Source organism: Terrapene carolina, unplaced genomic scaffold (assembly GCF_002925995.2).
Source record: "Terrapene carolina triunguis isolate 2854851 unplaced genomic scaffold, T_m_triunguis-2.0 Scaffold95, whole genome shotgun sequence".
Lineage (NCBI taxonomy): Eukaryota > Metazoa > Chordata > Testudines > Emydidae > Terrapene > Terrapene triunguis.
Genome location: NW_020664446.1, coordinates 28,552,176 through 28,576,628, shown reverse-complemented (window position 1 = coordinate 28,576,628; position 24,453 = coordinate 28,552,176). Strand labels below are relative to the sequence as shown.

The window sequence follows — 24,453 nt, the reverse complement described above, 5'->3', positions numbered from 1 at the left end:
AGCCCTATTTATGTAGGCTGGGATTTTCAAAGAGCTCTGTGTTGGCTTCCCATTGAAGTCAATGAGAGTTTTACCATTGATTCGAATGGAGCGGAGTTAAGCCAACACTGATTCCTTTGGAAAATCCCACTTATAATGTTTCTTCTCTTCCTTCTACCCCATATTAGAACCTCAGCAGCTGATGAATGTACTAAATCCTCAGAATTCACAAATAATCCACAATCTTGGATTTCTGTTCTCATAGGCAATAGGGATAGACAGACAGGCTCCTGGCTGGGTGTGGCAGTAGCTGTAGCATTATAGGGTACCTAAAATGACATTCCTTAGCAGTCAAAATGAGACTTAAAAAAAAAAAAAAAAGAATTCATGTCCTGGGCATGAAATACGGGATACACTTGAGGTCCGTGAAAGTTTCATAAATCAGAAACGACAGAGGCTGTTTTCTGTTGGAAAGTACCTAAAATTGCAGTTTTACAGTAATATTTAGCAAATCATTTGTATTATATGTATATATAATCAATGTGAAGTAAAGTTTTATTTACAGACTCAGCTGAAAGTGATAAGAAGACTTGAACAAGCGTTGCAACATGCAGTTCGACTGGGAGACCCCAGTGTTATTCAGGTGGTTTGTGCTACGCAGTGGAATCTTTGCCTGCCACTGCTACAACACAATTTACATCAACATGTTCGAAAACCATTAATATCTGTTGCTGATATCTTAGAAAAGATTGACAGGTAAGTTACTATGATATGTATGTTGTTATTTGTTACTTTCAAAAATAGTGTTAATTTGAAAGCAAATGTAAAGACCAAAAGGTAATTATAGGCATCAGTAAAAGATGGTTAAAAATAATATTTAAACAGGACACCTAAATAATATTGCATTCCTAGGGTAGCCTTCCCTTATGTAGATGTCAAACATCTTTGAAAACTTTCCCAACAGATTATAATAAATGAAACTATCTGGATAATCTGTATCTCACCCTATCTACCACTAAAATGCAGCCTTCTCTTGAATGAAATATCACAAATGATTAATGGCATACAGAAACACTACAGTTTAGGACAGGAAGTGAGGAATAATGTATCCAATCGAAATTATATTGTGTCATCATAATGTGTCATCATAATGTGATGAAATATGTTGGAATATGGCCTGGATTCTGACATGAACATCCCTGCATTTGGGAAAAATACTGCACAATATATAATAAGTCTTTGTTTGATTGCACATGTCCATTCCACCATAGGTGTTTGTGCACCCAGCTCACTGTTGTTGGAGACTTTCTTCCCTCTGCGGCACCTGTCGGGGTGGAGTAAGCACACAGTGCTGCCTTGTGCTACTATGCACAGGTAGAACAGGTGGAGTGGCCCTGAACCCACCCATCAATTCCTTCTTACTGCTCATGGCGGTTGTTAGAGGTGGTGTTTTTTGCCTTTGCAAGTCTTTCCCTCTTTCTTGTACATAGTATCTGTTTATTATAATTCTAGAGTAGTCTGAAGGTTTTTCATAGTTTTAAAGTTAGACTTAGAGTTAATTTTTAGTTTTTGATAGTTTGGACTCTGTGGTTCCTGCCTGGATATTGGGACTGTGTTGCAAAGCGCGACTTACCCCTGCTGTGCCTCCTGCTGGTACCTTCTGGAAATTAGCTTGCCAGCCCCAGAGCGCCCTCTGCAAGCCGAAGTCTCGCCACTCTCTGCCTCTGGGCCCCGTGTCCCTCCCGGACCAGGTGCCCCCAGGCAGTACACCTACTCTCAGGGTCTCTCCACCCAGGGGAACCCCCACTCACTATCCCCACCTCGCCTTAGTATATGGCTACTGCCAGCCCCCATCTAGCCCCCACTCACTGGGGCGGACTGCAGTCTAATTGCCACTCATCACAGCCAAGGAGGGGTTTGGACCTGCTGCCTCTGCCTAGCGTTGGGCTGTCCCCTGTAACCCCAGTAACCAGTGTTTGGCCTTATACTAGGCTGCAGCCTGGGGGTTTCCAGGCTGTTTGCTCCCCTGCTCCCTTGGCCTTCCCCCAGACCTGCTCCACTCTAGGTACCTTCTCTAGCTCCCCAGCAGCCAGGCCCGTCCCTCTCTACAGGCAGAGAGAGACTGTCTCTCAGCCTCTGGCCCTCAGCCCTCTTATAGGGCCAGCTGTGGCCTGATTGGGGCATGGCCCCAAGCTGAGGCTGCTTTCCCCAATCAGCCCCTCTTTTCCTTCCCTGCCACAGCCCTCTCCCTGGGCTGTTTTAAGCCTTTTAAGGCAGGAGCGGGTGACCACCCCACTACAGACTGGTACCAGGGTCATGCCTCAGTCTCCAGATTGCAAGTCTTGTTGCTCTTGCAGCAAATCAGTGCCTGTGAGTGACCTCATGCCAACTGTCTTAAGTGGCTGGGGGATATTTTTCAGAGTTTTAAGCCCTGTTCCAAGAAAGACAGGGCTGCCAGACTCAAGTTTCACTTAATGGAGTCAGTGTGCCGACCACCATTGGAGCCTTCCTGCATCTATTAGGCATACTCTCCTGGTTTGTCTGAGTCAAGGGACAAGTCCTTCATCACCAGTACCAAAGAAGAAATGCTGTAAGACTACTAAGCATTTGGTACCAGAGAGTTCAAGATCCTCACCACAGATGTTCGATGCAGGCAAGAGCATGGAGCTGCACTCGAACAAGAGGCGCTCCTTGGGACAGTCCTGGAGTCCAGGCATGTTGTTATCCCGAGAGCCTAGGACGGGCCTATCAAGACTGACACCTGAAGTGTCTGCCTCATCATTGTCAGCCCAACTTTTAGTACTGCAGGAACAAGAGTCTTTCCTGGTGCCATCTACTCCTGAGGCATATGCTGCAGGTGGGAAGTTGATAGACTTGTCAGTACCAGTTTCCCTGGCTGCTCCAGACTCCCACCTGGTACTGGTGTCTAAAGTACCGAAGTCTACTGCTCCTATTCCAGCTCTGGCTCGCCATGTGGTACCATCAGAGTCTTCAGTTAACGTGCCTTTCAGATTGGTACCAACTAGAGGGAAACTGATTATGATTTCACTAGCAGTTCCATCTCCAGGCTCTGGCTGTACCTCCTTGACAGGATTTGCCCCTTCTTGGTCAGAGGAAGCAGACTCTTCATCTGATTCTGAGTTTGGCTCTTACGTGTCACAACCCAGGTATGTACAGCAGTCCCCAGTGAATGCCTACCCATCCTGGTTCCACCCAGAGCATCAATATTGCCCACCACACAAGCATGAATGACTTGAGCATAATTGGGTCCCAATGTCATATCAGTGGCTTTTCTGGAACCCTTGGGGTTTTCCTCTGCAATTGAGGTCATCCCTGCATCCTTCACACTCTACATCTTAGACTAGGCATCAGGAGCATCTGCATCAGGGACACCATCTGTGCACCTCTGGTATTGGACCCAGTACTGTACACAAGGAAATTCCTTCTCAGGATCTTCCCTCAGAGGAGTCAGAGGAGGCTATACCTCAACAGCCTTTGCCTTCGCTTCCTCGCCAGATGAGGCGGTAGTAGCAGAGTCTGGTTACATCCTTATTCTGAAACCAAAAGGGGGGCTTAGACCCTAATTAGATCTAAGAGAGCTAAACAAATTCCTGAAGAAAATACAATTCTGGATGGTCATTCTGGCTTCAATTATTCCTTCTTTTTACCCCGGGATTGGTATGCTACCCTTGGTTTAAAAGACACACACTTCCACATGGCGGCCCATCAGAGCCATTTGAGGTTCCTCAGGTTTGTAGTGAGCAGATCTCACTACCAATTCATAGTCCTACTCTTTGGCCTGTCAGCAGCTCCTTGCGTTTTCATGAAATGCATGGCACTAGGAAGGTTCCTATAAAAGTCAGGAGTCCATGTGTTCCCTTACCTGGATGACTGGCTGGTGAGAGACTGGTCCAAGTCTCAGGTACCATTCAGTGTATCCATTATCCAGTCCAACTTCAATGCACTGGGGCTGCTAGTCAACTTCTACAAATTGATTCTGAATACTGTACAGAATATAGAATTCATTAGAGCAGTCCTGGACTCAACGAAAGCCAACACCTTCCTTCCGCATTTAAGATTCTAGGTTACTGCTCTAGACCTAAAGGCAGAGTGTGAAACTGCCTCAACCTCCTATGGCACATGGTAGTGTGCTCTTATGTAGTACAGCACGCCAGGCTAACATCTCAGAAAACGTAAGGGGTGGCTAGTGTCAGTTTATTCACTGGTTTGTCATAATTTAAACATGGTGGTTCATATACCAGTACACATTTTATACTCCCTGGATTCCTTACAAGTTTGTGTGAGATTCCCCTTTGCTCCACTCCACTTTAGTTACAGACACTTCAGTTCTGGATTGAGGAGCTCATATTGGATTCCTACAAACATAAGGTCTTTGATTGGCACAAGACTTGAAAATGCATATAAATATCAGGGAATTGAAACCTATCCATCTAGCTTGTTTGGCCTTCCTTCCGCACATCGAAGGAAGGAATCTGCTGGTGCTAATAGACAATATGGCAGCCATGTTTTATGTAAACAGCCCAGGAGGAAGTTGGTCCACTCGATTGTGCCAAGAGGTGAGTGCTCCCATCCATTATGTCTTGGACTATTTTTTGTTCCTGAAGCAAGTGTTGGCTTTTAGTTCCATCATGTGTCATCTAGTGGCTATCTTGGCTGTCTGTCCTTCTATGGGTAACCTCTCTATTTTTTCCAGCCCAATGTCTGTCAGGTGTTTAAAGGGTCTCAACAGGTTTTGCTCACAGGTAGAGGACCTTATGCCCCTGTGGAACTTATACCTATACTAGCAAAACTGATCCCTTTGAGCTGCTGGCATCCTGATTGCTGTTGTCAATGAAAGTGGCTTTTTTGATAGCCATTACTTCAGCAAAGAGAATTGGGAAGTTATTGGCTCTGATATCTGAACCTCCTTACACTGTTGTCTATAAAGACAAAATTTACTTTCACCCTCACCTGAAGTTCCTTTCTAAGGTGGTTTCCAATATTCATATTTCTCAAGCAATTTTCTTACCTAATTTCTTTCCAAAGCCTCATAACCATAAAGATGAGGAAAAGCTCTACACTTCAGACGTTAAAAGAGCTCTGGCATTTTATGTTGATCAAACTAAGTAATTTAGCTCAACCTTGCAGCTGTTTTTATTGAGTTGCAGTCAGGATGAAGGGCAGTCCTGTGTCCTCCCAAAGAAACTCGTCTTGGATTTCTGCTTGCTCCAGCTTGTTTATACTACCAACTGGCTAATGTGACTCCCCCAAGTAGAATATTACCCCATGCAACCAGGTCTCATGCAGCTTCTGCAGCCTTTCTCGCTCATGTGCCCATCTTGGACATCTGCAAGGCGGCAATTTGGTCATCAGGCCATACGTTTGCCTCTCACTGTGCCATCTCTCAGCAAACCAAGGACGATGCCAGATTTAGTTGTGTGGTTCTCCAATCTTTGTTCAAGTAGACACCAAGCCCAACCCCTGTTTGACTGCTTGTGATTCATCTGCCATAGAATGGACATGTGCAATCACTTGAAGAAAAAACAGTTAAACCTTCTTGTAAGTTGTTCTTTGAAATGTGCTGTATGTGTGCGAGTCACCGTATATTCCATGACACCATCTTTCCCCACTTTATCAAAGTCTATCTGGTAAGAAGGAACTGAGGAGCGTCGGGGGGGTCTCTCCGCTCTTTATACCTAAGCAGAGTAGCATGAGGTAGCAAAGTGCTCACTGTATCCCAGCAAGTATTGCTGAAGGAAGAAAGTCTTTGACAACTGTGCTGGGCTCATGCACACCTATAGTGAAATGGACATATGCAACACATCTCGAACAACAGTTATATAAAGGTTAGTAACTGTTTCTTCCAAGAGGTCAGAGCTTGACTATTACATCTCAGACAAAACACAGCACTTCCTGCAGCCTAGTGTCCTCTAACACCACACTGGGGCATTGATTCATTAGTTAAAAGGAGGGGTGCCATGTATTGTATTGCCAGCACCGTTTTTTGTAGTAGTTGTGACATTGTCCTTAGAGGTTTCTTGTCCCATCCCTGATTCGGGAAGGTGCTTAATGACATGCTTAACTTTAAGTAACTGTGTAGTCACATAGGGTATGTTTACATGGCACTTTTGAAAATATGGCCATGTCATTTAGGTGCCTAAATAGGAACTACTGAAAATCTGGCTCTTTTTGAACAACTCTATCAGTGATACAGAAGAAGCAACTCAACTACAAGATTATACCGTTCTTTCTTGGCTGTGTTGGCTCCTCAGGGCTAAGGAAAGCAAAATGTAGTAAATGGTTATGTTAGTTATTTCAGTATGATGATGGGACACAGAAAACATGCAAGGAACAGATAAGTTGAGTGAAGGAGTCTTTTTACATACATTATTCATTTTTCAGCCACATTTTTATAATTTTAAGTCTAGACAGCTTTGTCTCTTACTGTTTTAAGAGTTTACTTATAAAATTGTCCAATTTCCTAGCTTGTTGATTTTGCTACGTTGCCAAGTTCATATGGAAATTGCTCGTATTGAAGAAGATGAAGATAGAATAGAGGCTGCCATGGAGCATTTTCAGAAGGCTATATATCTAGATAACAATGGGCAATACCAGGAACATCTGAAAATGGCTTTTCATCGTCTTCATTTATGCACTATGTTGTACAAGTCACCTGAGCGCTTAGAGGATCAAGCAATTATGATGATTGAACAGGTAATAATAAAGAACAATTTCATTTGTAGAAATATAAAGTTCGCTTATTAAACTTCTCCAAAGGAAATATTTTTTTATAATTCTATTTTAAGAGTTGTGTATATTCAAATCCAAGATTTCTAAGATAATTAAGTTTTGGCCTTTTGAGTAAATTCTTGCAGCAGTTCTTATGCATCCAGATGACAATATCATCCATACACCCATTTAGGGAGAGACTGCATTCGCAGGGCTTATGGGGAAAATATACTTGTGTATCGACATACTGATAATATTCCATCCCATGTTTACACTAAGAAGACTCATGTACAATAAAGGAGATAGAATGGTACATTAAGGAATGCTGCATTTCAAATCCCTCTGTGTTGACATACAATTGTCAATATTGGTGGACTGCTGTATTTTAGGTATGATTTGAACCACTATAGCACAGTTTGAGGACTACAGCAACTTCTCTGATACCATCTCAGATAATTCAGCTGTGATAGTCCCCAAATAATCTGGTGTTTTAGGCACCAACAAAACCATATGTTTTGGATCACAGTACAGAACCATTTCTGTAGTCACTGCTGTTGACAATCTAGAATATTTCTTCATCCATTTTTATATTTAACATTTTGTTTCTTTCTAGAGTTTGTAAGTAGTCTGTTCATTAGTAACTAAAGAATCAGAAAAAAAAACCCATAAAGCCTTAATAATGTTAAAATCCATTTTATCCTTATGAATTGGATAATGCAAGTGTTTTGCACTTTTACAGTGCTTTCTGTTTACACTTCTCAAAGTACTTTACAAATGGGTCCATGTCAGTTTCCACAGAAACACATGAAAGGATTATACCCCAAATTTAAAATGACTTTATTTTGTATAAAAGAATATTAAGCTTTTTCCCCATTTATATCTTTGTTCTGCAAAAGTGGAGCTCAGCAGCTTATGGTTGGGTCTCTACATAGTTGTCAACTTTTAAAATTGTATTTCAAGGGTCAGTTGTCTAAATAAACTGAAGGCCTGTACCTTTAGAACCTAGCCCTTAGAGGTTTTGTGTGGATTCTGGTGAATTTTAGCACTTACATTCTGTTTTACAAAGATCAGCTGCTTAACCACCACAACCTCCTGTGGGCCAGGTAATTATTTCCTCGGTTTTACAATTGGAGAAATGAAGACACAGAGAAGTTAAGTGACCTACCTAAAGCCACAGTGAGAGTCAATGTCAAAGTTGTGGATAGAAGACAGGAGTATATTGCTTCATCCACTAGCCTGTGTTGCTTCTCATTTTACTGAGCTGCCACTGATGGTGATCACGGATCATACTAGCTTGCTCAGCTGCAGGTTGGCTGGGAGGAAACCTGCAGCAGCCTTTGCACCGTCAACCTTGGAGGCATTGCTTCCTGCGACTACAAACGGATTTGGGGTCTTCACAGAAATTCAAAGATCCTTGGCCATGGTTGTCATAGAACCTAGAAGTCAGTGCTGGGCAGCTACAGTTGGGCTATGAATGTGAACTTTAGGACAAGTCAGTGACAAGCTTCCAATTCTAGTAACCAGTTTATATAGGGTTACAATTTCAAGGCTAGCTTCACAAGGAAGAAGCCTAGAAACATACTTTGTGATGTTCGTCCATCGTTATCGATGAAGACCTCAACAACTCATTCTTTCGATGACCGGGCTTTGTGCGTCCGAAGATGACTGATCAGTCCGATTCGGGCGTGAAACGTCCTGTCACACGTCGGGCAAACATGTAATGGCACTGTCGATGATGTACGAGCAGCTCTGGACTTGCGCAGCTCACGCTTTTTTTCAGCCTCAGCAATACGCCTCGCCTCAGAGGTATTACTGCCTGTGTGAATGAGGCTGTGCCATGCTGAACGGTTCAGTGCGAAGGTTTCCCATGTGGCGGTGTTGATCTTGAAGGACTTCAAAGAGGTCTTCAGCGTGTCCTCCATGGGAGCGCTTTCCCTGAGTGAGTTCTCCGTAGAAGAGCTGTTTAGGAATGCGTTCATCTGACATTCTCACAACATGTCCGGCCCACCTGGTCTGGGCTCTCATCAGCAATGTGTGAACTGACGGCAGACTGGCTCTAGTAAGGACATCAGTATCGGGCACTTTGTCCTGCCATCTGATTTTTAGAAGCTTTCGCAGACGGGAAATGTGGAAGTGATTGAGCCTTCGTGCATGACTCCGATAGACAGTCCACGTCTCGCAGGCGTACAGCAGAGTTGGAAGCACCACTGCTTGGTAGACCTTCAGCTTCGTTGATAGGCTGATCCCTCGACGTTCCCAAACATTGAAGTGCAATTGGCCAAATGCAGAGCTGGCTTTAGCAATTCTGCAGTTTACTTCATCATCGATTGACACTGCTCGGGAAAGAGTACTGCCCAGGTACGTGAAGTGGTCCACTGTCTGAAGTCTCTGTCCATTTACAGTGATGGATGGTTCTGAGTACGGAGCGTGGGGAGCTGGCTGGTGCATGACCTCAGTCTTCTTGATGTTAATAGTAAGACCGAAGTTATTGCATGCAGTTGAAAACTTGTCCATACTGGCTTGCATTTCTGGCTCAGTACTAGCATTCAGAGCACAATCATCGGCAAAGAGAAAGTCTCGAAGTACAGTTTCCTTCACTTTGGTGATGGCACGCAGTTGCCTCAGATTGAATAATTTCCCATCAGATCTATACTTCAGGCCTACTCCTTCAGTGCAGTGTTGAAAGGCATCAGTCAGAGTGGCAGAGAATATCATGCTGAACAAAGTGGGTGCTAAAACACACCCTTGCTTGACGCCGTTGGTGACTGGGAAGGCCTCAGATGTTTCACCGTCCTCCAGGACACAAGCCATCATACCGTGACGAAATTGACGTACCATTCATATAAATCTGTCTGGACAGCCAAATTTCGACATGATCCTCCACAGGCCCTGGCAACTGACAGAATCAAATGCTTTCGTGAGGTCCACAAAAGTTGTGTAGAGTTCACGATTCTGCTCTTGACATTTCTCCTGTAGCTGACGCACACCGAAGATCATGTCAATAGTCCCACGACCCTTGCGGAAGCTGTGATTCTGGAAGTAAGCCCTTCTCCAGGTGAGTAATCAATCGGTTCAACAGAACCCATGCAAGAACTTTCCCCGCTGTAGAAAGCAGCGAGATTCCACGGTGATTGTCGCATACCTGGCGATTGCCCTTCCTCTTATAGAGGTGCAAGATGGACGCGTCTCTAAATACCTGTGGAATGGTTCCCTGCCTCCAGAAGGACTGAAATAGCTCAGTGAGTTTCCGTAGCAGCACGGGGTCCACCGACTTTGTACACCTCTGCTGGTATGGCATCTGACCCTGGGGCTTTGCCACTTGACAGCTGATTGATGGCTTTCTTCACTTCGTCCTCTTCTGGTGAAGCATCCATGGAGTCATTGACTGCAACCTGGGGCATCTTGTCAATGGCCTCATCATTGATGACTGAGGGGCGATTGAGAATTGCTTCAAAGTGTTCAGCCCATCTCTGTAGAATCTGCGTCTTCTCTGTAAGGAGCACAGTACCACCAGAGTTCAGGAGGGGAAAGCTCCCAGAAGACTGTGGACCATAGAGTGTGTTAAGGCCTTCATAAAACTGCTTAAAGTCGTTCCTGTCCGCATATGCCTGTATTTCATCTGCTTTGGCGCTCAGCCACAAGTCCCGCATTTTGCGCAATCGGTTCTGTACTGTTCTGCGAACGTTGATAAAGGCGGTCTTCTTTGCCGCCGAGGATGGATCGTTTTGATATGCACGATGCAGGCGGTGCTTCTCAGCAAGTAAGGCCTGGATTTCTGCATCATTTTCGTCAAACCAGTCTTGCCGCCTGCATGTGGAGGGCCCCAATACCTTCGATGCAGCTGTATGGACAGTGTTGCGGAATCGCTCCCAGTCTTTCTCAGCGTCATCCTCAATACGAAGATCAGCAAGCTCATTCTCTAGGTCTTCTGCTAGATTTTCAGTGATGCGGCTGTTCTTCAGCTTCGACACGTTGATCCTTTTGAGAGCCTTACAGCCTTGTGGTCATCTCTTCGGCGTGATACGGAGCTTCATTTTGGATACTATGAGCCTATGATCCGTCCAACAGTCAGCGCCACACATAGCTTTTGTAACCCTGACATCTTGTCTGTCCCTTCTCCTGATGATGACATAATCGATCAAATGCCAGTGCTTGGAACGGGGATGCATCCACGAAGTCCTGTTGCGGGTAGGAAGGCGAAAGACCGTATTGCTGATCAGAAGGCCATGTGCTGCACAAGTTTTCAGCAGTAACAGGCCATTGCTGTTGCACTTTCCCACTCCATTTTTCCCGATGACTCCTTCCCAGGCTGCGGCATTGCATCCGACTCTTGCGTTAAAATCGCCAAGCAGAATCAGCTTGTCTGTGCGGTGCACTGACGATAACAGAGTATCTAGTTCTTCGTAGAATTTATCCTTCACATCCTCTGGGTTGGTCATTGTAGGAGCATATGCACTGATCAAAGTAGCTTGTTTTCCTTTTTGAAGCGGAAGCTGCATTGTCATGAGCCGGTCATTCATACCCTTGGGGGACCTGGCAAGTTTCCGAACAAGATGATTCTTGATGGCGAAGCCAACTCCAGATTCGCGACGCTCATCACTGCTGCGGCCACTCCAGAAGAATGTATAGCCACCGCCTGACTCGGATAGCTGTCCTTCATTAGCAAGGCGAGTTTCGCTAAGGGCTGCAATGTCAATGTTGTAGCGTGCGAGCTCTCTAGCGACAAGTGCTGTTCTTCTCTCCGGTCTGTCTGCCGTGATGTTGTCCAGTAACGTGCGCACATTCCATGTGCCAATAGTGATCGGTGTCACTCTAAGTTTTGTTTTTGTTCGACCGCTTTTATGAGATCCCCGCCAGCCGCGGTATGCTGGCCAGGGTAAGGTGAAGCAGGCAACCCCCCTCCTCGTTCTACGGAGGTGAGCAGTGCAATCCTGAATAGGACTGCTCAGTCGCTCAAGAAGATGCCGAGCTCCACTGCTGCTTCGGTCAGTGAAGAACGACCATTATGCCTGAGCCGCCTATGTGCAGGTCTGCGGCTACAGCTCCCAGTGTATCCACACCTTCTGCTTCGTCGCTCGCCCATCACCACAGGACTTGATATGATGTGATATGATATGATATGATGTCGAGACTTGCGCGTGAATTGGATTAAAGTGAGGGAGAGTTGCGCAACGTCAGCCTCACTCTCTCTTCCCAGTTCCTATCTGTATCCAGTGGCAGGACAGAAGTCGAGACGGCTGGAGATAGGACAGGGCGCAGTGGGTGACCAGGACGCCTACGTGTCTTGTCATGCTCTTAAGCGTTCCACAACACTTGCTGTCACAGCCTTCCTGACCATTGAACCAGGTTGAACCAGGTTGCCTCAGTCAGCCGGATCCAGCCTTCGCATGCAATGGGTAGACAGGCCCTGACTCACCGAGAGTCTCATACTCATCGGCTACCCTCACCTGGTTTAGCCTGCCAGTCGAGACGGTCTCCGGGGTGTGGCCGCTGTTGCATGCTGACAGCTACTTGGAGCCACAGGTGAGAGCTGGGTGTCAAGTGGGGACCAAAGTGGATGAGCTACTCCTAGGAGTACAACTGCTCCCCCATCAGAGGTACTACCCCTCCCTGACAACCCTATACACCCCTGAAACATACTTTGTAGAGAAAAGATGAAAACTGAGAGTTTCCTTTCGATCTGAAGGTCCAAATCAACGTGGGATGGATACATAGATGTAGTCTTTAAAGACCACAAAGATCACTTATGTATGTTGCTACTGGTCCATTAGTGTACGGATGTGCACACTCCGTACACTAATGGACTTCCCACATGTGGAACAGAAGCTGAAAATAATAATTTAATATTAAAATGTGAGGATTTCTGGCTGAAATTATACAAGTTTCCTGAAGGACCATATTGTCCTAAACATCTGCTCTCCCCTGGCAAGCCATGGCTCTCCGATTCCTGCAGACCACCAACCTGCATCATTTGCATGAAGGGATTTCCTTAGGCTGCATCCTTAGACCTGCTTTTGGAATAACTAATTTGCATTTGCTCCGCAACGTGCTGTGAAATGGACGACTGATGCTTTTTTGGTTGATATGTTGCATATTAATTCTCAATTATATTTGGTCATAACCAAACTGTTTTGTAGTTTTCTTTAAGTGAACAGTTTTATTTTTGAGAATATATCATAGTGATAGTTCATACATTAAAAATTAAATATAAAATTCAGCCATGAATGTGAGCAACATTAAAATGTAGCTACCTGCATATGCTCTGAGTTACCCTCAAAATGTTCATGTCAAGGACCAAGATTTCAGAGTAAGTCTAGCCAATAATAACATTGTAGAACAGTACATAAGTGTTTCTGGATTGTAATGCAATTCCTGTGGTACATAAGCCTGTGACCAATGTTGTGGCTTATTTAATGGGTGAGATTTACAAACACCAATTTAATGAAAATGTACTTATTTTTAATACAATTGTGAATGTACCCATAACAGTTAGTCCTTCTCTTTATGTAGGCTAAAAAAGGGAAGCAGAAAGATAGTGTGAGGAAAAAGCGGTCTCTTTTGGTCAATGCAGGTCTTGCACTAGCTCCTGATGCATTTCAAATAGTCCTTGACAGTGAAAATGAAGCTAAAGGTAAGGTATGTTTGCTGTGATTAAAAAAGTCAAACATTTGTCTGTTACTGATTCTTTACCCAGCCTGAAAGATAATTTGACCACTGGGGCCAATGATAATGTTTAGAAGACTATATGTCTTTGGGTGAAATCATTCCCATAGTGGAAAAATTCCCATTGTCTTCAGTAGGTTCATCATGTTTTAGGAGGAAACCCTGTGCACATAACTGTGTGACACTATAAACTTATGCTCTCAACAAAAATATGATGTCTTGTATAATTTTATTTTAACACTTGTAACTGCAGAAGCTATTCCTAGTCATACATGGTAACTATTGAATGCTGTTTCAAGTTACTGTTTGACTCAATAATATTCTGTGGCATTGAAATACATATGTTCTTTATTACTTTCAGATTGTTGCCTCTCAATTTTGAGTGCTCTCTTATTTCTTTATTATGCAAAGAACTAAATATGAATTCACAGTTTGCCATCTAAAACATGGACCCCAGGATTTGAGCTCATTGCTTGTACATTATACCATGGACATTTTATCCCATGAAAGGCTACCCAGTCTTTCGTTAAACAATGTCCATATGGAGATAGATTGTCCATACTATTCCAGCTGCTTTGTGCCACGCTAGCAGTACAAAGCACCTATAATATCAGTTTAAGCAGCCTTCTGTGGATTCCCCTCCTTTGCCATAGTGTAGAGATCATGTCCAAGGGAGAGGGAGCATAGCTAGGGAGTCTTTATGCCCTGGTCATCCCTGGCTGCTGGAGCAGGTGACTGGGACAATATTGGGCCCACATACACAATCCTATAGTAAACTCATTTCAGCCAAACCAGAACGTCCACCCCAGATTATTTTTTATACGAAAAATAGAATTCATCTTTGAGTCAGTAATGACACAGAAGTAAGAGTGCCACCTACATATCCACTACTTCCACTTCCTGTAGCACCTCAGTTTCCTTCAAGCTCTCATCTTGTACTGACTACGCTTGGATTTACTTAATTTATTATACATGTTGAGATGATAGTCCAAAGTATTGTATCTTTAGTGTTTGGAAAACAGTCATACAGAGTATTAAACACCAAGAAATAATGTAAAACCGTATAATACAATATCATTGCCATAATGTGTTGAGGCATTTTTTGAAGTGGGTGAGGGCTATCTTGTTCAAATAGCTTCTTTCACTTTATTTTAGATCATTAACTCTTGTAGGGGAAATGCAGAGGCTTGATCTGAGCTCTTGGCAGGTTAAAAGCTTTTCGATTAACATTTAATAAACTATTTGTATAAATTAGACATGAGCTTTAATTGAAGTAAATTCTACCTGCCATTGAACTGCAGCATGCATGCATCGTGAAGAGACTTAAAGACACGAGTCATCTTAGATTTCCAGCTAATATATTTGTTTGAATTTTGAATTTTGGGTTTACTTGAGAATTGTAAATTTATATCCAGACTCTCTCAAAATAAGTCACTCTTTTACTTACATATTCATATGCTAGCCTTCAAATGTAGATAATCTGAATGATTAAGATCATTTTAAAACATATCAGCGTAGGCTGGTTGACTTTAAAATAAAATTTTGCAAGATGTTGTTTCTTAAAGGTTTACTTTTGCTCTTAACACTCAACAGAACAATGAGACTAACTTTCTGATAAATAACTAAACTAAATAATTTTAAAAGAAATTAACAAATAAATTATCTTTGTTTACAGAATGAGAGTATTCACACAACTGTGCTTTCATCAGCATTTTATGAACATTTTGTTCTCTTTTCAATGTGTGTATTTACTTGTCAGTAATTTTAATGGGATTTGTACTCACACATCCAGAAGAGATTGTACTACTTGCCTACAGTTTACAAATTCTGCTTACATGATATTAGTGTAATTATTGCCAGTTAATCTACAGTTACCACAGTAATGGGGACCATATAATTCATTGGATAAATTATACTGAAAGACTATTTATAAAGACATTAAGGGTATATCCCCTTTCCTTTTTCGTTTAATTTAACGCCAATGCTTAATCTGTTTTGTTTTTTAAATGTTAGAAATGTTTATGCTTATGCATTTCTTGCAGTTACTTGGCAAGCTGCTCAAGGATCAAATTAAAGCTTATTCAGTCTGGGTTATGTCAGCAATGATAGTTCGACTCAAGTCAATGTCCTGCCTCATCAGATTTCCAGGACAGCCACATATTATACAAAGCATTTCTGCCTTGTCATTATACTGTAGAAATAATCTCTGATGTGTTTATATCGCTAAAGCTATTTTTCTCCTAGGGGTCCAACTCATCCCTTCCTTGTGTCTTGTCTCTAGCTCTCTCAGTTCATTTCTCTGTCTAATATTTTTGTGCCTAAAAAGAGTTCTACTTTTAACACCTCCTCCCTACAAAAAATTAATATTTTGGTGTTTGCAAACTGAACCTTCAATATCTATCAAAATACCCAGGGTTAGTGTTAATTTTTTTATAGATTATGCAAGTTGTTGTGGGTTATGGGTTAGAAACACAGTTTACATGTTATTTGTAGTTCCCAAAAGTGAAGATCTGTAGGTGATGCTTAATTTTAAAATGTAATGGGCATTTGACTTTTTTCAGTTACTCAGTGACCAGATACTCAACACAATTAATATTAACAACAAGGGGGAAGGAATGCAAGCCAAAATAGGGAAAGAACAGGTTAAAGACTATTTAGATGATAAGATGGATGTATTCAAGTCAGCAGGGCCTGATGAAATAGGGTACTTAAGGAACTAGCTGAAGCAAAACTTGGAACCAATAGCAATTATCTTTGAGAACTACTGGAGAACAGGTGAGGTCCCAGAGGACTAGAGAAAGGAAGACATAGTATCTGTTTTAAAAGGGGAACAAAGAGCAGCAGAGGAATTATAGACCAGCCAGCTTAACTTCAATACCTAAAATATACTGGAATTCATTATTAAACGGTTTGTAAGCACCTAGAGGATAATAAGGTGATAAGGAATAACCAGCATGGGTTTCTCAAAAGCAAATCCTACCAAACCAAACTGAATTTCTTCTTTGAAAGGGCTACTGGCCTACTGGATGGGGGGAAGCACTTGATATGATATCTTGATTTTAGAAAGGCTTTTGACACACTCCTGCATGACATTCTCAAAAAAAAACTAGGGAAATCTAGTCTAGATGAAATTACTAGAAAGGCACAACTCGTTGAAAACTGTACTCAAAGAGTAGTTATCAATGGTTCATTGTCAAACTGGGCAGGCATATCTAATTTTGCTCTGCAGGGTCAATCCTGGGTCCAGTACTATGCAATGTTTTCATTGATGACTTGGATAATGGAGTTGAGAGTATCCTTATAAAATCTGCAGATGACACCAAACTAGGAATGGTTGCAAGCACTTTGGAGGACAGGATTGGAATTCAAAAAAATCTGGACAAATTGGAGGATTGGTCCGAATTCAACAAGATGAATTTCATAAAGACAGGTGCAAAGTACTTCACTAAGGAAGGCAAAATCAAATGCGCAACTACAAAATGGGGAATGACTGGCTAGGAGGTACTACTGCTGAAAATGATCTGGGGGTTATAGTGGCTCATAAATTGAATATGAGTCATCAATGTGATGCAGTTGGGGAAAAGGCTAATTTCATTCTGGGGTGTATTAACAGCAGTGTTATATGTAAGCCATATGTGGCAATTGTCCAGCTCTGTTCAGCAGTGGTGAGGCCTCAGTTGGGGTACTGTGTCCATTTTTGGGTGCCATGCGAGTGCAGAGGAGAATGTCACAGTGTTCTCTATTCATCACTGGGGTGCCTCCTTGTGGCTACTTCTGGGAAATAGCTCCACCCAGTTTGACACCACCCTTCTATCTCTCATTTACACTGCGACCTCTCTCACACTCCAGAAGTTGCAGTGAATCAGGATGCTCCCTCTTCATGGCTTGGCCTTCTGGCCAGGTCACTATAGTTTTCACGTTCTGGGATATCAAAGTGTCACCAGATTGCCTGTCCAGGTATCGTTCCCAGAAGTCCTCTAATTTCAAATTATGCCACTTCCCCAGTGGCTGGTAGGGGAACATGGGCCCGCCCACTACTCCAGGTTCCTGGCTGGGGAACATACAATCAGCAGCCACAGTCTGCTGATTCCCAAACCTGGCTGCTATTTCCCTACTGCTTCCTGCTTTATCTCTATCAGGTTTCCTTATCCACCACTCTTCTAAGTATACCCTTCCCACAGTTCCTGGGTCCTAGGGCTTCTACTCTTCTCCTGGGTTTCCTTCTTCCCCTCTCTAACTCCAGAGAGTGACTGCAGGCTTCCACACTGCAGACTATTTCTGCTGCAAACTTCCTGACTTTATACAAGCCCTGCCTGGTCCTGTTTAGCTGGGCTCCATCCTCAAACAGAGATTGTCTATCAAGCCTAACTGTTTCTCAGATATGGTTTATCAGATTACTTAATCCCTTCTGAGCCACATTAACCTTTTCCGGGCTAGTGTGGGGTGAACAGCCTATCACAGAGAGCATGATGATAAAACGTTTAGAAAACCTAACCAATGAGTCTTGAGAAAAAAAGACTGGAGGGGGACCTGATAACAATCTTTAAATATGTTAAGCGTTGTTATAAAGAAGATGCTGATCAGTTGTTCTCCGTGCCCACTAAAGGTAGGACAAGAAGTAATGGGCCTAATCTGCAGCAAGGTAGATTTAAATTAGCAGTTAGGAAAAACTTTCTAACGATAAGGGTAGCTATGCTCTGAAACAGTCTTCCAAAGGAGGTTGTGGAAGCCCTATTTATTATTGGAGAATTATCAGAGCAGGGTGGACAGATACCTTTCAGGGGTGGCTAGGTTTACTTGGTCCTGCCTCAGCTCAGGAGGCTTATGGTAGTAGCTGCACCGGTCCTCCCTTGAACAAATATTTTAGGGGATGGTTCTCTCAGCATTATTAACAAAAAGTCTGTTCCAAAGGCTGTTGAAGTTATTGAAAAGATTCTTGTTGAAAATTCACAGTGGCCAAGCAGCTGGGAATTACTTTGCTGCAGTTACCACTGTCCAGTTTGTCCAGTGCTGGATTGGGGCCTTTTGAAGGAAGCTCTGAGAATTATAAAAGGCAAAATTTCAAATGTTTCACAAATTTTGTTGTGAACCAGTATGTATACTTTTCACTGACTCCATATAGATTGCTTTATCAATGAGATTTCAAATATTATTCTAAATTCCAGTTAGCACACAAAATCACACAAAGTAATCCCATATACCCACACAAATCACATATACCCCGTACAGCAGAGGTCTCCAATTATAGAAACATTTCTCCTTTTAATTAGGCTGCATTGAATCAAACTATTTTTTGCTGACTTGGGAAATTATAGAACATTTTGTTTATACTAATTCCAAACAAAACTATTAGTACAGAATAACTTGTTTGTGTTTTATTTTAATTAGTATAATATAGATATTTTAAAATATATAAGGACCTACTTATGAATGAAGTTATTGTAGTGATGAAAAACATGCATTGTAATGCTTCAAAATTTGCTTGCATTCCTTTGTCTCCATTAAGTTTCCTCAGGTAAAAGTAGGAGTCAAATAAGTTATCTCTGTGCAAAAGCACAGCATCATACTAAGAGTGTGGAGAAAACTGATGGACATTTGAAACGATTAGGACATGGAAATGACAAGGAGAGGTAATTACCGTAAAGAAGGTGTATATATATTGTTTTCCATTTTAAAAGTGGTGTATTGCTATTGCCAAAGGGGAAAGTTTTGCTATTAGGACTCTGAAATTATTTGAGGCTCAATCCTGCAGGGTGCTGAGCACTCTGGTACAGATCCAGTGTAGCATTTAAGCATGTACTAACCTTTAAGCAGGGGATCAATGTGGCCATATCATGAGCCATCAAACTTTGTTATGGTTATTTATCTATATGCTGATATAATTAGAAATAACAGCTTTATTCCTTTATTTCCAATGTATAAGGAATCTTCAGTAACTGGCATCCTCCTTCTGCAATTGATGCTTGATGCTGTATGATTTATAAGTTATCTTTATTAGTGATAAAAATTGACCCTAAATTTAGTAACATTGAAATAATTGTTACCGGGTTTTAAAGTCTGTATTATGATGAAGGATATTTTCAATTAACCTGAAGTTTCAGCCTGAATCTAGAATTTAGGAAATAAATCTGTTAATTAAAGAGTTTTATATGTGCTTTTTGTGTGATAGAATAAGACTTTGGGCAGATTTGGCAAAAGTTGCACGGAAACAAGGAGTATGGGATGTGTGCCGGGCAGCATGCAGATTCTGTCTCTTGTATGATGATGCTCAGATGAGGAAGGTACCAAAATCTAAAAAATGTAAGTCAACACATTACTTACATTGTAACTTTTCTTAACTGATATTTTAAAAATATTTTTTAAATGAAAACTCAGTGTCATACACTGTAAATAAATTACTTTACATTTGTTTTAACCCCAGAGGGATAATTTGATTATTAAACAATTCAACACTGCTGATTTGGTAAATTAGTAGTAAAATAAAACTTTAAATTAGTCTGCAAAATTCTGAGATAGTCTATTATTTTGCTAATTTACAAGGTATTAGGCTACCGTAATATGCTACGGTATTATGTTACTCAGCAAAGAATTAAAAACACATCATCAATTTAAAAATTGGAATTCCATCTGAGAATGTTTTATGTACTATTATAACTCCTGAGATTCCTATCACTGAAAGAGATTAGAGCGAATAGAGCTTCTCTTTTTTCAGTAAAAAGAACAGGAGTACTTGTGGCACCTTAGAGACTAACAAATTTATTTGAGCATAAACTTTCGTGGGCTACAGCCCACTTCTTTGGATGCATAGAATGGAACATATATTGAGGAGATATATATATACACATACAGAGAGCATGAAAAGGTGGGAGTTGTCTTACCAACTCTGAGAGGCCAATTAAGTAAGAGAAAAAACTTTTGAAGTGATAATCAAGATAGCCCAGTACAGACAGTTTGATAAGAAGTGTGAGAATACTTACGTGGGGAGATAGATTCAATGTTTGTAATGGCTCAGCCATTCCCAGTCTCTATTCAAGCCTAAGTTGATTGTATCTAGTTTGCATATCAATTCGAGTTCAGCAGTTTCTCGTTGGAGTCTGTTTTTGAAGCTTCTCTGTTGCAAAATTGCCACCCTCAGGTCTGTTATTGAGTGACCAGACAGGTTAAAGTGTTCTCCTACTGGTTTTTGAATGTTATGATTCCTGATGTCAGATTTGTGTCCATTTATTCTTTTGCGTAGAGACTGTCCGGTTTGGCCAATGTACATGGCAGAGGGGCATTGCTGGCACATGATGGCATATATAACATTGGTAGATTGTGGATACAGACTAACACGGCTGCTACTCTGAAACCTGTCTTTTTTCAGTGTATTTATTTTGTGCTGTGATAGCAATTTGTGTATATAACCACACCATGTATAGATTGTCAGCAGGTTTTGAACCTTGGAACATTCAACTTCAAATTGCAGAACTCTACAACTCGAGCTAAAGGAATAATTCCGTTAGATGATAATAGCAGTAGGTTTTTATCCACTATTAGTAGTAGTTAGTTTCCCCTATTGTTAGTTTGCGTCTTTCTCTCAAAAACATGGGAGAGAAGAAGCATTTAAAAAAAATTAAGTAAATGTGATGGTAAAATTCATAGATTTGTCAGGGAGGACTTACAGGGTGTCTGAAACCACTTTCAAGTCATTTCTTTTTAAATCAATGATGTCCTTTTAAAAGTTAATTTTTAAGCCTGATTATTTTTCCATTATGTGGACAATTATATATTGAAGGAATATATAGCCTATTGCTCCCCAAAATCAGGCAGAACTCCATCAATGGCAACTGTAAACATGAATTGAGGGCACTATATACTCCAAAAGTTTTCATTTCTAGTGCCTTTGATTTTTAATTGAAAAGCTGTTTGAGCATGAATAGTTTTAAAAGGCATCAGGAATGCAGAAACAGAAAAGCTTGGCCAAAGCAATCCTATTTGATTAATGTATTTTATTTAGAGCTATGTTACATTATGTTAAAATCAAAACAATTTGTGTTACAATAAGATTATTTGTTCTCTCTAGTAATTGAACTTAGAACAAGATTGCAGGGTGCAAATGTGTACTTTCTTCCTCACACCACGCGTATGTCTAGAAACTTACAGATACTTCCAAATAAGGCTTTTCCAAGAGCAACATTACAGTGTTAGGGAAGCACTATTTACTGTGCTGCAACATGAAATCATGGCAGTTGGAAAAGGGTCAGCATACTTGTTCTTATTCATGTTTATCGTTTCCTTAAATAACATCTATTTGTGTTTCAGGGGGATAATTGTAGGTAAAAACACAAATATATAGTTAGGTATACATAATAATAATAATACGTAGGTCTTGTATAGCAGTTTTCATCAGTAGATATACAGAGTCTACTTAAAGTTATACAGGTAAATGTTAGAAAGAGGAAGTAACAGGAATAATTGGTCAAATTTTCTGTGGGTGTTAATTGGTACAGTATCAGAGGGGTAGCCGTGTTAGTCTGAATCTGTAAAAAGCTACAGAGGGTCCTGTGGCACCTTTAAGACTAACAGAAGTATTGGGAGCATAAGTTTTCGTGGGTAAGAACCTCATGGCACCTTTAAGACTAACAGAAGTATTGGGAGCATAAGCTTTCGTGGGTAAGAACCTCACTTCTTCAGATGCAAGACTTGCTCCCAATACTTCTGTTAGTCTTAAAGATGCCACAGGACCCTCTGTAGCTTTTTAATTGGTACAGTGTCATTTAATCTATGGAATTGTACCAATTTTTACCCGCAGAGAATTTGATGGTATAACTGTTTGTTACACAGTTAGCAGTGCTGTAAAAGGGTGATATTTGGTACAATTAATCAGTTGTTAGACAAGTAGCAGGCCATGAAACATATTTTCCGGCATATAAATGAAATGTATGTGGCATTATTATTCATTTAATAGTTCATAGGATGTTTAGTTAAAACTACATCATTGTTCAGTTGGGAGGTTTGTATATGGATCAGAATTGTTATGTGCATATGAATACAAATCATTTGTGTCTTGTGCACAAACAATATTATGTAAGCAGAGTCAGGATGAGCTCTACCCTGACATCTGGTGGTGAATTATGGCGAGTGTGGAAAAGAACTCCAGGGGCTGATCTTGTTTGCATAGGCACACCCACTCGCCTGGCATGAAACACAGCAACTGAAAGTGGTTACTTTGGCTGGTGTGGGATCCCCAGTTTCTCTATTATTGGGGCAGGAAGAATAAAGTTTTGTTACCCTGATTCTGTGAATCAAGGCCAGTGGAACTGTTGTATGACAGAAGAACTGAGTGAGTCCTTCACCATTACCTAAGTAGCACTTGCTTGACAAGGGGCATGGGTTACAAAACCCAGTGAATTGAGAGAGGATGGGGACAGGTATTTGTACCTGATGGTATGGGCCCCCTCTGAGGGTTTGAAACACCAATTGCACCGCCTCCTCTCTCCACTGTTGAATATCAGAGCGAACTTTGATTCCCTTAGGAGTCTAGTTACAGGCTGCTGAGCTGAATTCACTTTGGGCCAATGGTGCACCAGCACTGGGGCTCCCCTACTATACTATGAGCTGAAATCGCTAAGAGCTGAAATCACAAAAGAGCTGACGTTATTAAGAGCTGAGGTCACTGAGGCTGTGTTAACTAGTGGGGGAGCCTGAAGCTATATTGCTCAGCAGCTGGCGGAGCAATTTGTGGGGACGACTGGAGGAGCAGCGAGCGGCGTGGAGCCTTGCGGGGCCGGTTGGAGTGGCCCAAGGAACGGCGAGCGGAGCTGTTTGCGGGGACGGCTGGAACGGCTCACAGGTCGGTGAGCGGAGCGGAGCAGCTTGTAGAGCGGAGCAGTTCGTGGGATGGCAGGAAAGTGGACTGGCTCGTGGTAAAGGCTGCGGCGGAACCCCCACGGAGAAACAGACGGCTGGCCAGCCTAGGATCACGTAAGGTGCCCCTTAACACCCTGCGTGCCCCCCCCCCTTTTACTCTGGGGCTGCACTGACCAGGGACAGAGACTTTGGGGGTTGTTGGACTTTTGGGACTTTGAGTGGTTGCTGGACCCAAGAGACTTTGGGGATGTTGGACTTTGGGGACTCTGGGTGATTTTTGGGTTTCTGGATTCAAGAACCAAAGGGAAAGGACACAGCCCAATTTGCTGGGGTGGGTTTTGCTCATGGTTTGTGTTATGAATCCTGTTTGTGGTGTTTTTCCAATTTTATGCTGATGTCGTTTACCTCATGTTATTAAACATTTTCTGCTACACTCCGACTCTGTGCTTGCGAGAGGGGAAGTATTGCCTCTTAGAGGTACCCAGGGGGGTGGTATGTAATTGTCCCAGGTCACTGGGTGGGGGCTCGAGCTGGTTTTGCATTGTGTTATTGAAACGGAACCCCTAGATACAGAACCCGGCCCTTGTTGCTGCCAACTTAGATGGGCAGAAGGGTTACAATTACATATCCTGTAAACTGGAATTCTTTTGTCTTAGTGTTCTGTTATTTTAATGCAGGAATATAACATGCTGGGCTGGTATTTTTAGTAAACAAAATCTCAAGAAAAAAGTAAGGGGTCAGTCTGAAATAAGAATATTTTATAGTTGAGGATAATCACCAGAGAGAATAGTCTCTGTTTATCTAGAAATTGGTCAAAAATCTGCAACTTTACTAACTCACACTTAAAAGGATAAAACTGAGTTAAATTGGTCCTGGGAGGAAGTGATGGCCTCCCTGCCTGTCACTGGTCCACCCCTTAACACTTATGGGACACTGAATGCTACATAGATTATAAAGCCAGAAGGGACCGCTTAGATTATCTAGTCTGTCCTCCTGCATAATACAGGCCATAGATCTTCTCTGAATTAATTTCTGTTGAACTAGAGCATAGCTTTTTAGAAAAACATCTAATCTTGATTTTAAAATTGCCAGTGATGGAAAGTCCACCACAACCGTAGTAAATTGTTTCAGTTGCCACAATGAATTGTTCTGTACACAAACAGGTTTACTTAATCCCTGTGCCCAAATAGACTTGCCTAAATGGCCCTACAGTACCACCCTAGCTACTTCATC

At 42.0% G+C, this 24,453-nt stretch overlaps 1 protein-coding gene across 1 annotated transcript in view; it reads left to right on the top strand.

Annotated features, from left to right (window-relative positions):
* Positions 1-24,453, top strand: part of CFAP46 (cilia and flagella associated protein 46) — a 195,461-nt gene that overhangs the window by 32,972 nt on the left and 138,036 nt on the right. Inside the window, exons 13-17 of the mRNA XM_026651052.1 lie at positions 545-735; positions 6,465-6,693; positions 13,219-13,339; positions 18,878-19,001; positions 19,541-19,671. Of these exons, the coding sequence (XP_026506837.1) occupies positions 545-735; positions 6,465-6,693; positions 13,219-13,339; positions 18,878-19,001; positions 19,541-19,671 (796 nt within the window). The remainder of the gene's footprint in view (positions 1-544; positions 736-6,464; positions 6,694-13,218; positions 13,340-18,877; positions 19,002-19,540; positions 19,672-24,453) is intronic.